This window comes from Leucopleurus acutus (assembly GCF_964270905.1).
Source record: "Leucopleurus acutus genome assembly, chromosome: 5".
Classification (NCBI taxonomy): Eukaryota; Metazoa; Chordata; class Mammalia; order Artiodactyla; family Delphinidae; genus Leucopleurus; species Leucopleurus acutus.
Window position 1 is genome coordinate 110,900,727 of NC_139147.1, and position 12,092 is coordinate 110,912,818.

General features: G+C 36.0%; 1 protein-coding gene across 1 annotated transcript in view; it reads left to right on the plus strand.

Annotated features, from left to right (window-relative positions):
- Window positions 1-8,013, plus strand: part of DHX36 (DEAH-box helicase 36) — a 61,024-nt gene extending 53,011 nt beyond the window's left edge. The window contains exons 23-25 of the mRNA XM_082840471.1: window positions 1,318-1,438; window positions 2,100-2,252; window positions 2,653-8,013. Coding sequence (XP_082696597.1) covers window positions 1,318-1,438; window positions 2,100-2,252; window positions 2,653-2,838 — 460 coding nt within the window. The 3' untranslated portion in view covers window positions 2,839-8,013. The remainder of the gene's footprint in view (window positions 1-1,317; window positions 1,439-2,099; window positions 2,253-2,652) is intronic.
- The last annotated feature ends 4,079 nt before the right edge of the window (window positions 8,014-12,092 follow it).

Sequence of the window (12,092 nt, forward strand, 5' to 3'; positions counted from 1 at the left end):
GTAACATGAATTTTAATCACTGTAGTTGGATTATCCACATTTTAAGTGATCTGAGTACTTTTTTGACATCAGTACTTTGTCAAATTCTTCTTCATATCTATCCCTAAACTTACAGGTAGCTTAACAGAGAGACTCCTTGAAATACAAACATTTTATATATCCCTCTGCCATCCTGGGAAGGCTTTATGAAAGAAAGGTAGTTTCTTTGGGTTTATGCTTTGTTTTGGTCTAGTCAGCACATTTTGGCATACTGGCCAAGAGTTTAAGTTTTTGTTGGAACACATCTGTGCCTGTTTGTTCACATGTTGTTTGTGCCTGCTTTCCACCTGCACTAGCAGAGTTGAGTAGTTGTGACAGAAGGTCCGCAAAGCATAAAATATTTTCTCTCTGGTCCTGTATAGAAAAAGTTTGCCAAACCCTGCTGTTCTGGTGATGTAGGGTTGCAGGATGGCATTGGTTAAATTGACTGTGCGGTGAGGAAAAGCAGTTGCTCATTTTATTCTGAATAATGGCTCATGACTGTGATTCAGATTTTGGTAGACATATTATGGATTCCTAGAACCATGAAAAAGATGCTCTTAAAAACAAAGAGGAAGGATTAATGGATTATCAGCTTTATTCTGTAATTACCACTGACTATATAAACTATCAGACATCTCCCTGTTGAATAATATTAATTAAAGACTCCTACAAATTGAGGTGAAATTTTTGTGACTATCAAAGGAAGGACCCATAAAAATGGAGAGATTGAACTAGAGCTGTGTACATTTATTCCAAGTATTCCTGTTTTGAAGGGTGGGGGGAGCTCAGTGAATGTGAGACCATTTAAAACATATTTTAGAATAGGTTTTTAAAAACCAGTTTTAGCTAACTCCCTTTTAAACAAAATTCTTCATTTTAAATTTTAGATCATTTCACAGTTATTCTGTAAATTGACGGTAAATTATCAGTAGCATGATTTACAGTAAAATGTACAGACTATTCTCTTGGTCTGATTCACTTAGAATTATATCAGGTATTTCATTTTTTGTACTTTACTGGTATAGTATATATACTAACATAATTAGGGAATATTTTGTCATCTTTCTAATATGTTGAGTAATTATACCTATAAGAAAAGGATTTATTGTATGATTTAGAGTACTCTTATTTAGCCAATTATTTTTCTATGTCTTATTAAAACAAAAATTTGGAAATTTATATTGCAAAAATAAATTGAACTCATCTGTGGAGTTTGTTTTGATTCTGGGATTAGTTTGGAATCCTCCAGAGTTTTGTTTTGTTTTGTTTTTAAACTACATTTTAACTTTTTTTAAGGGTGAAAGTTTACACAAAAACTGATGGACTAGTTGCTATTCATCCCAAATCCGTTAATGTGGAGCAAACAGAGTTTCACTACAACTGGCTTATCTATCACCTGAAGATGAGAACAAGTAGTGTAAGTGAATACATAAAGTAACCATGGGTCTGAATAACAGTCTTGTATTTTTAAAATTGTATAGTTTTCATAATTATAAACAAAATTTATTCTTTAAAAAATTTTTTTTTATGACATGACTTATACCTTCTTTAAGCAGATAACCTATACTTTTAATGTGCAGATCTGTCATGATGTATCTTTGTATTTTAATTAATTGGGATGGTTATTTGATTTGCATAATTTTCTTTCAGAGCCTGCTTTCAAGACATACTGGCATCTTATGGTATATAAGAGTTTACACTTTTCAGAGAATTTTGTTGGCCTGTCAATATACAAGTATTGGTTAGAATATTAAGTGGGAATTCTGTTAATATATAAATAAAAAGAACTTCAGCTACATTAGTGTTTTGGTTTTATCACTTAGGCAATATTTTGTTTACAGAACAGTGCTATTGATTGAATTGAAACAAAAATATAAAACTCCTTTGTTCTCTGAAGTAAGAATGGCTTGTTTAAATGGTATTTCTTCAAATTTAGTCTCTGTAATTACACTAAAAGGATAATACCTGTTTTAGAAGGAAAGCACTAATAGATTGATACTAGTGATATTATTGAGTTAATGTGACAGTAATTCTTTCAGACTCCTTAATGTATTTATTTGCCTTAATTCTCATTATAGATATACTTGTATGACTGCACAGAAGTTTCTCCATACTGTCTCTTGTTCTTTGGAGGTGATATTTCCATTCAGAAGGATAATGATCAGGAGACTATTGCTGTAGATGAATGGATTATCTTTCAGTCTCCAGCAAGAATTGCCCATCTTGTTAAGGTGACTGACTTTACATGATTGTCTTTGATTCTGCATACAAGTTAGTATGTGGTCTTGTGGTTTTGTTCTTCCAAGTGTTATACATGTTACGTTAAATATTTCTTGCTTTATTTCAACAGAGGAAATTGTGCTGAGAAATTGATTCATAGTTTTTCTGAATTGTTTTTTGAGATAGTTACAGACCAACCATTCTAAATGGCTCAATGTGATAAAAGTTTGAATTTTTTTACTTAAGTTGGCTACTCATAACCACACTTCAGTTAGTTGCTCATTAGATATTTCAGTCTTTTTGTATAATAGCTTATTAAATTTTTTGTACCAGCTGAAGTCACTTTTATTTATTACATTGTTTAATAGTACATCTGCCTTTGTTGAACATGTATAATTTTTCCAACTTCAGGAATTAAGAAAGGAACTAGATATCCTTCTGCAAGAGAAGATTGAAAGTCCCCATCCTGTAGACTGGAAGGACACTAAATCCAGAGACTGTGCAGTACTCTCAGCTATTATAGACTTGCTCAAAACACAGGAAAAAGCAACTCCCAGGAACTTGCCACCACGATTTCAGGATGGATATTACAGCTGATGGCTTTTCTGTGGTGCCCTGAAAAGCCAGTTTGATAGCCATTTTCCATCATGGTTTAACTTTTGAGTAGATGTCAAACCCCAGGACATGAATAATTTTCATGTGTAAGGTAGAAACCTTCAGTAGGTAGTAAATAAAGACTTAATGTGCATGAGTTAACAGTGTCATCTGTAGCTATTATAAATATACCATAAAAAAGTTACTCTGTAGTGGTCATGTCCACATTTTGAGAGTATTCCTCATATATTTTGAATGTTGTACCACTTGAGAAATTCCTTTGTTCTGTTATGAGAGATTAATCTCTCTGCCCATAATGACTGAGTATAGAATCAGTAAAAATAGAATGGTTAGCCAAAAAGCAGTATCAAATAAGAATTTGAACACATCCACATTTCTTCTAATGAAACTTCTATCAGAAGTAAATTAATTTGTTGTAATAAAGCCCAGTATTTAATAAAATGTACAGTGTGTAAATCTCGGCTAGCTTTTTGGGTTGCTTTCTGCATCTCCACCTATCCTTTGGTTTATCTGATGGTTTTTTATCTTAGAATATATTTGTACCACTTTTACATCACCCTGTGCAGTTGTAGCAATTGAGAGCATGGGTCTAGAGCCTATCTAAGTTCAAATTTTAGCTCCATCACTTACCACGTATCTTAGGCAAATTACTTGGCTTCTCTCTGTTTCCTTTTCCTTATCTGTAAAATACAGGTAACAATTATGAGGATTAAATATGTTTTCATATGTAAAGTGCATAGACTAGTGTCTGGCATGTATTGTGTACTTAGTTACAGTTATTATTTGAAACATTTTTTTAAACATTCCATTATGTTAGACTTTTCTTCCCCATGCTCTGAGTGCTATTTTACCCTCTCAGCCAGTGGAAGCTAGTGTGACATGTACTGTATGTTTTCAGCCCTGTCAGATTTTGACAAATACTGTTAGTTGCTATCCAACAACCATTTTGTCCCTCCCTTCCTGGTTGCTTGTTCATGTGTCCCCTCCTCTGTGCAGCCTTGTTCCCAGGGATGTTGGACCCTCTTCCCCAAGGGTGAATTGGATTGTTCTAAGCCAATCATGCATGGTCTTTTTCTCCTTATAAGTAACTGATGAGGCATGAATATGTGAGCCTGTCCTGGCTAATGGAAGCTGAGAAGAGATCTGCAAGGGGGCATCTGAGAAGATTTTCCTCACTAATAGACTTAAAGAAGGAAATTCTGTGTTCCTCCTTTGGACATTGTTTTGTCTGACTCTGGCACTTGGAGCTGCTGCAACCCTCTTAGGATCACAAGGTTGGCTCAGCGGGCAGGTGGAAATCACCAGAGTCCTTGATAATGCTAGTGAGCTGTTGAATTATCCAGACTTTGCAACTGCCCTGCACATGGACTTATTCTGATGTAATAAACCCTTCTTTGTTCTAGCCACTTTTAGTAGGATCTTTTGTATAACTTGGCAGAAGGGTATTAACTGAAACACATACTATCCGTTGTTGAGTGTTGTTTGCTGAGGCTTCTGTCACTTATTTTGTGATCTAACAGTCTGACCCTATGTCTGAGAAAAGTTGTAGTACTGGAAATATTGGGAAAAAATAGACATAGGAAGAACATCCTGCTACACCCTAAAAACTACAGATTGTATTGTGCCTTCCAAAGAAGCCAAAGGAAAGGAGTATCATATGATGACTGGGATTGATTGATAATTCTATGGTGATCTTAACAGCACTGGTTCAGGTACTGCTTCCATTTCTGGGAGTGTATGTCAACCTATCATTGCCTTCTAGGGTTTTGAATGTATTTGTGTGTTCTAAGTCCATTCTCTTGGCTAGTATCCCAAAAGTGATCTGCCTTTCACTGAATTCTTATACTGGGTCATTTTGTGGCATATTAGTTTTGCCCCTAAACTGAAGGTGATAATTAGGTCCTATTCTGTAAGAACGTTTGTTTTTATGTTTGTGCTTTTTTTTTTTTTGGCTTGCTTTTACTATCCAGTTTAAATTCAGTCAGTTGGCCAAAACGGTCTTGGCAGAAAGCATTTTAAAAATCTGTAAAAACAGATTACTAGTTAATTGGCTGCATGTTCATAGACAAATATTTAATCTCCATAAATGGGGAAAATGTTCCTGCAGAACTGTTTAACAGATGAGCTATTCAGAGAGATCAGAGGAGTTATTATCACCTCCAATTTATGTCTTCTCTATAGCCAGTCAAGATGGAAATTTTGCCTGAAGGTGCTATTTATGTTTTTCTTTTGTTTACAGAATAGGGTGTTACTTAGTGAAAAATGTATTCCAGGTCTCAGAACTATCTGCTATTTGGTAGTTTTAAAGAATAAGATACTAAATTACGAAGAAAACCATTTGCCTCACCATTCTGAGTGATACCAAGGATAACTCTTAAAAAAAAAAAATGACCCTGAAAGAGAAACTTACAGAAAAACAAAACAAGAAATAAACCACTGGATAATCTTTACGAAGTGTCTTCGAAAAGTGAGTCCATGCGACACCTTCCTAATTCATTAACTTGGGCAAAAGCTCTAGATACATTTATACCAATATTGCAAGTGATTTTCACGTCTTCATTTTCAAAACAAGGTCCACCCTACAAGTTAGAAATCATAGAAGAGCTGTAGGAAGAATTTATTTTCGTACTCTGTTACCCAGAGTAAATGGTAATTTTCCTTCCCCTCTTTTAGCTCTGAGTCTGTGTATATTTTTAAGTAACTGTGATCATGTAGTGTAATATATTTATAATATGCTAATTGTTTTTACATGGCATTTTTATTCTGATTTTTAAAGTACATATTCATTATAGAGTATCTGGAAGTGCAACATATAAAAAAAAATGTTACCGCTGTTACAAACTCTTTTTTAATAAGGTTTAAGATATTATTTTATATATAATAAAGTTACCCAAGTATAATTCTGTGAATTTTGTCAAATGTATAAAGTCATGTAATTGCTATCACCACAATCTTGATATAGAACATTCCTGTCACCTAAGAATCTCCCTTTTTCCCCTTACAGTCAATCCCCTGCTCCCACTGGCAACCATTTGGTCACTAGTTTTGCCTTTTCTAGAATTTCAAATAAATGGAACCATATGTAGTCTTTTGTGTCCAGCTTCTTTCACTTAACATAATGCTTTTGAGATATTTATGTTGCTGTGTATATCAGAAGTTAGTTCATTTTTTATTTAGTATTGCATTGTATGGTTGTACCATAGCTTGTTTATTCACCTGTTGATGGACTTCTTAGTTATTTTCAGTGTTTTTGCTATTATAAATAAAGCTGCTATGAATATGTGTATACAGGTCTATGTGTAGATAGATGTTTTCATTTCTCTTGGGTAAATACCTATGATTAGGATTGTTGTGTCATATAAGAAATTGCCAACCTGACTTACAGAGTGGGTATACCATGTTTTATACACCCACCCTCCATATAGTATGGTTCCAGGTGTTACAAGTTCTCACCAGTACTTGGGTATTTTTAGTTATTTGTTGTTCTAATTTTTGCCTTTAACGGATGTGGAGTCTCATAGTTTGTTGTGGTTTTGTTTTTTATTTCTATTGAATATAATAATCATTGATGAGCATATTTCATGTGCTTACTTGCCGTTTTCCTTGGTTGTCTTATATACTTATATGTGTGTTTTGATTTCCCACCTCATATGTTAAGTGATTGGGGCTTTAGGGATATATCTGATTAAAAAGAAAAAGGATTATTCTTTATGAATTTTAGAGCTGCAGAAAATTTTAAGTTCATTGACCTTTAAAATGGCAAAATGTGGCACTCTTCAATTGGCTAGTACAGTGGCAAGAGTTAAGCCACCATTACCAAGTGCCAGAAGAGAAAAGCACCAGTTTTAGGAGTCCATGATGTCAGGAGGTTGCACATCCACCATGAGATGATGAATAGGGCATAATACAAAACATTTCTGGTGTGGGTCAAGGCATGGGAGCGAAGGAAGACGGCTGATGTGGAAGCACTGCAGAGCCAACCTTTAAGACTGCTCAGAGTTTTGGTAGTTTGTGGTTTTCAGTGAATTGGCCCATTTTATCTAAGTTGTTAAATTTATGTCGAGTTGCTTGAATATCCTCTTAACCCTTTTATATCTCTGGAATCTGTAACAATATGTGCTGTTTCATTCTTGACATGGACAGTCTCTTTTTTGGTCAGTCTTGCTAAAAGGTGTATCAATTGTGTTCATCTTTTCAAAGAACTAGGCTCTTTGTTTCATTGATTTTCTCTGTATTTAAGTGTTTTAGTGCCATAAATTCCTAAGAACTGCTTTAGCTGCCAACTACATGTTTTGATGTATTCTCATGGCATTCAGTCAGTGTGTTTTTTATTTCTTTATGTATTTACCTCTTTGATCCACAAATTGAGCGTGCTGTTTAATTTCCAAGTGTTTGAAGATTTTCCTGTGGTGGTTCTGTTGTTAATTTCTAGTTTGATTCTTTTATGCTGGTTGGAAAACATACTTTGTATGATTTGTTCCTTTAAATTTGTCAGTTTATGACCCAGAATGTGATCTGTCTTGGTGAATATTACATACCTACATGGAAAGGAAGTATAATCTGTTGTTGGGTGGAGTGTTCGCTAAATAAGTGTTAGGTCCCATTCCTTGATGGTGTTCTGTTCTGTACCTTTAACCACTATATTATGGATTTGTCTGTTTTTTCCCTTCAGTTCTGTTTTTGCTTCGCGTATTTTGAAGCTTTATTTATTTGGTACATACACATTTAGGGTTGTTATGTCTTCCTCACAGATTGACCCTTTTATTGTGATGTAGTATTCTTTGTTCCTGGCAATCTTCTTTGCTCTGAAGTCCACTTTATCTGTTCTAGTATAGCCCCTCCAGCTTTCTTTTGATTGGCATTTGCTTGATATTATTTTTCGATTCATTTACTCTACACTTACCTATATAATTACATTTTAAATGTGTTTCCAAACATATAGTTAGGTCACTTTTAAAAACTATTCTGGGGTTTCCCTAGTGGTGCAGTGGTTAAGAATCCCCCCGCCAATGCAGGGGACACAGGTTCGAGCCCTGGTCCAAATATCCCACATGCTGCGGAGCAACTAAGCCCGTGCATCACAGCTACTGAGCCTGCGCTCTAGAGCCTGTGAACCACAACTACTGAGCCCGCATGACACAACTACTGAAGCCTGCGTGCTTGTTTATCAGTATATCTCTTTAAGTTTTGGGCATTTTTTGCTTGCTTTATGGATTACAGTATACTTGTATAGCTTATCATAGTGAACAAGTAGCAACATTTTGCCACTTCAAGTAAAATATATGTAAGACACCACCATTGAAGCCTGCGCGCCTAGAGCCCGTGCTCCACAAGAGAAGGCGCTGCAGTGAGAAGCCCACTCACCGCAACTAGAGAAAGCCCCCGTGCAGCAATTAAGACCCAGTGCAGCCAAAAATAATACAATAAATTTATTTTTTAAAAAAAGACACCACCATTTAGTTTTCCCAAATAATTCCTTTACATACGTTGAGAACCAACCATATCAGACAATGTAATACAGCTTTCAGCCGACTAACATTTTAAAACCTTAAGGATAGTCTATTATATTTACCCAAATGTTTACCTGTTCAGTTGTTCCTTCTTTGTTCCTGATGTTTCAAGTTTACTTCTGCCACTTCCTTTGTTAGAGGAACTTCTTAATTACTGGACTGTATTTTTTTAGAGCAGTTTTAGGTTTACAGGAAAACTGAGCAGAAGGTACAGAATTCCCGTATCACCTTTACTCCCTCCTAGTTTCCCCTATTGTTAACATCTTGGTACGCTTGTTCAAGGGATGAGCCAATATTAATACATTATTAACTAAAATCCATAGTTTTAGTTAGCTTAACATTAGCTTAGTTTAGTTAGCTTAACATTAGCTTCTTTGTGTTGTATATTTTGATCAATGTATTGATATAATGACAGGTATGCACCATAACTTAACCATGCAGAATACTTTCACTGCCCTGAAAAAAGTCCTCTGTGCTCCACCTATTCCTCCTTTCCTCTCCTTGAAGCCCTGGCAACCACTGATCTTTTTACTGTCTCCATAGTTTTGCCTTTTCCATGTTATATAGTTGGAGTCATACAGCGTATAGCCTTCTTACATTGGCAACTTTTTCTTAGTAATATGCATTTAAGACCCCTTCATGTTTTTTCATGGATAGCTCATTTCGCTTATTGCTGGTTAATATTCGATTGTCTGGATGTATCACAGTTTATCCATTCATCTATTGAAGATTATCTTGGTTGCTTCCAACTTTGGCCATGATGAGTAAACCTGATATAAAAACTTGTGTGTAGACTTTTGTGTGGACATAGTTTTAAACTCATTTAGGTAAATATCAAGGAGTGTGATTGCTATGTCATATGGTAAGTGTTTAGTTTTCTAAGAAACTGCCAAACTCTTCCCAGTGGTTTTTGCCATTCCCAACAGCAGTCAGTGCAAATTCCTCTTGCTCTGTGTCCTCACCAGTATTTGGTGTTGTCAGGGTTTTGGATTTTATAGTCATTCTAATAGGTGTGTAGTGGTATCTCATTTTAATTTTTCAGTTCCCTAATGATGTTTCATCTTGAGCATCTTCTCATATGCTTATTTTCCATCTGTGTATCTTTGGTGAGTTTTCTAGATTTTTGCCCATTTTTAATTGGGTGTTTTGTTGTCTAATTATTGAGTTTTAAGAGTTCTTTGTATATTTTGGATGCCAATCCTTTATCAGGTATATTTTGCAAGATTTCCTCCAACTCTGTGGATTGTCTTTTCATTCTCCTGTCTTTTAGTGAAATTCAGCTTCTCAGTTTTTTCTTTCACTGATCATGTCTTTGGTGTTATATCTAAAAAGTCGTCTCCAAACCCAAGACTACCTAGATTTTCTCCTGTATTCTAGGAGTTTTATAGTTTTGCATCTTAAATTTAGGTCAGAGTTTCTATATAAATGGATATTTCTTAATTTTTGTTATTGAGTTCCAACTTAATCATGTTGTAATCAGAGACCTCACTCTATATAACTTCAATCCTTTAAAATTTGTTGAAACTTGTTTTATGACCCAGGAAGTAGTCAGAAGTAAATATTCTACGTGTGCTTGAAAAGAATGTATATGCTGAAATTGCAGCGTGTCCTATATAAGCCTATTATGTTATTCTTGTCCAAAGCTTCTACATCTTCATTGATTTTTTATTTTTCCTATCAAATGAGAGAGGTGTGTTAAAGTCTCATTCTGTGACTTTTGATTTAATTCTTATATTTCTACTCATTTTTGTCTTATTATTGAGACCATATTGTTGGAAGAATATATATTTAGAATTGTTGTATCTTCCTGGTTAAATGAAACTTTCATCATTATGTAGGCTCTATCCCTAGTCATACCCTTTATCTTACAGACTTGTTTTATCTAATATTGACATAGCTACAGGTAGTGAATGTTGTGATATTCTGCCCAGATCCTCCATCAGGACTGATGGTATTCCCTTAGCTGCTGGAAGTGCTACCAGATGACAGCCTTCACTCACCAGCCCTCTGCAGGAATTGTCCTCGCCTCACCCAAGGCCACAGCCTGCATCCTGTGACTGGTCAGAGCAAGGTTAGAAAGACCTAGTCTCCTTGCCAAAGCTCCCTCTCTTTCCCCTCTCTCTCTTCTGAGACTCCAGTTAAATCCTGCACTTCCCATCTCTCTCCTCTTCATGCTTCCTTGTAGGTTTCTTCTAGCCTCTCTTTCAGTTCACCAGAATCTTTTAACTATCAAATCTGATGTTAAATCCAGTTCCATATTTTCTAGTTGTTTTTTCTCTCACTTCTTTTGGTTGGTTGGTCTATATTGCTTTTTGAAGTTTGGCTTTATCTCCATAAACGAAGCAATTGTATTTTACTAATGATTTTACTGTCTAGAGTCCCTGTGAATGTATCAGTTTTTTTGTTTTGTTTTTGTTTTTCCTGTATCCAGATGCTGTCTCTCAGAGGTTTTTTTTTTGTTTTTTTGCTGATCCTTTCATTTGAGAATTTGTTTTTTGGAAATAATTGAGAACTCAGATGATGATAGCTTTCTCCAGAGCAAGGTTTTATTTCCTCCAGTCAGGACCTTGGTATGTTAGATGCCTGAAGAGTGAAGCTCGAGGCCCTTGAGGTTTACTTCCTCACTCCAGAGTAAGCCCTTTGGAGACCGAACCCACAATGGAGATTATGGTAGGCACTAAACTCTGACCTGTGTTATTTAGTACTGCAAGTCTACCAAACAAACAGCTGCCTCTCTGCTGCTTTCCAGAGTCCAAGGAAAACGCAGCAGTAATTTGGGATGGAGGAGGGACCAAAGAGGAGGATGCATCCTGCTACTTCCAAAGATGATATTCCCCATCTCTTCCCTCTTTCGTCACTACCTTAAGCGAAAATCCAACAGAGATGCCTTTGATTTATGTATCCTATCACATAGCTGTATTTTAGCTGCAAAGAATGCTGGAAAACTAGCATTTTAAGGTTTTATAGAGGGTGTTGTAGACAGAATTCTAAGATGATCCCATGATCTCTGCTTCCTTGGTGTTGCAGCTACGATTAGGTTACACTGCATGGCGAAGGAATTTTACAGATCTAATTAAGGTCCCAAATCGGCTGAATTTGAGTTCATAAGGGAAATTATTCTATGGGTCTAATATAATTATATGAGTTCTTTAAAAGCAGAGTTTTCTCCAGCTGGTAGCATAAGATGTAATGAGAGAGATTCCAAGTGTGAGAAGGACTGAACACGCCACTGCTGCCTAGAAGATGGAAGGAGCCAAGTGGCAAGGAATTCCAGTTCCTGGAAGCTGTGAGCACCCTCCAATCTCCCCACCCTCCAGCAGCCAGCAAGGAAACAGGGGCCTCAGTCCTACAATCACAAGGAATGGAACTCTGCAAATAACAGGTATGAGCTGGAAAGCAGTTAAGCCAACACTTTCATTTCAGCCTTTTGAGACTCTAAGCAGAGAACCCAGCCAAGCAGTCCTAGACTTCTGACTACAGAACTGTGAGACCATACAGGAATGTCTTAAGCCACTAAGTTTGTGGAAATTTTATTCAGGAAAAGAAAATAACACGGAGTCATTCTTTGTCTTCCACCAAGATGCACAAGGTGGTGAAATGTCCCAAGCACAAAGGTTCAGACACTGAGTGGCCAAAATGAATGATAAGGTATATACTCCAAGGGTCAGCAGCAGTTAGGAAGCTATGAACTATTTGAGGTAAGCTGTTCAGTCATGCAGTTTTGTG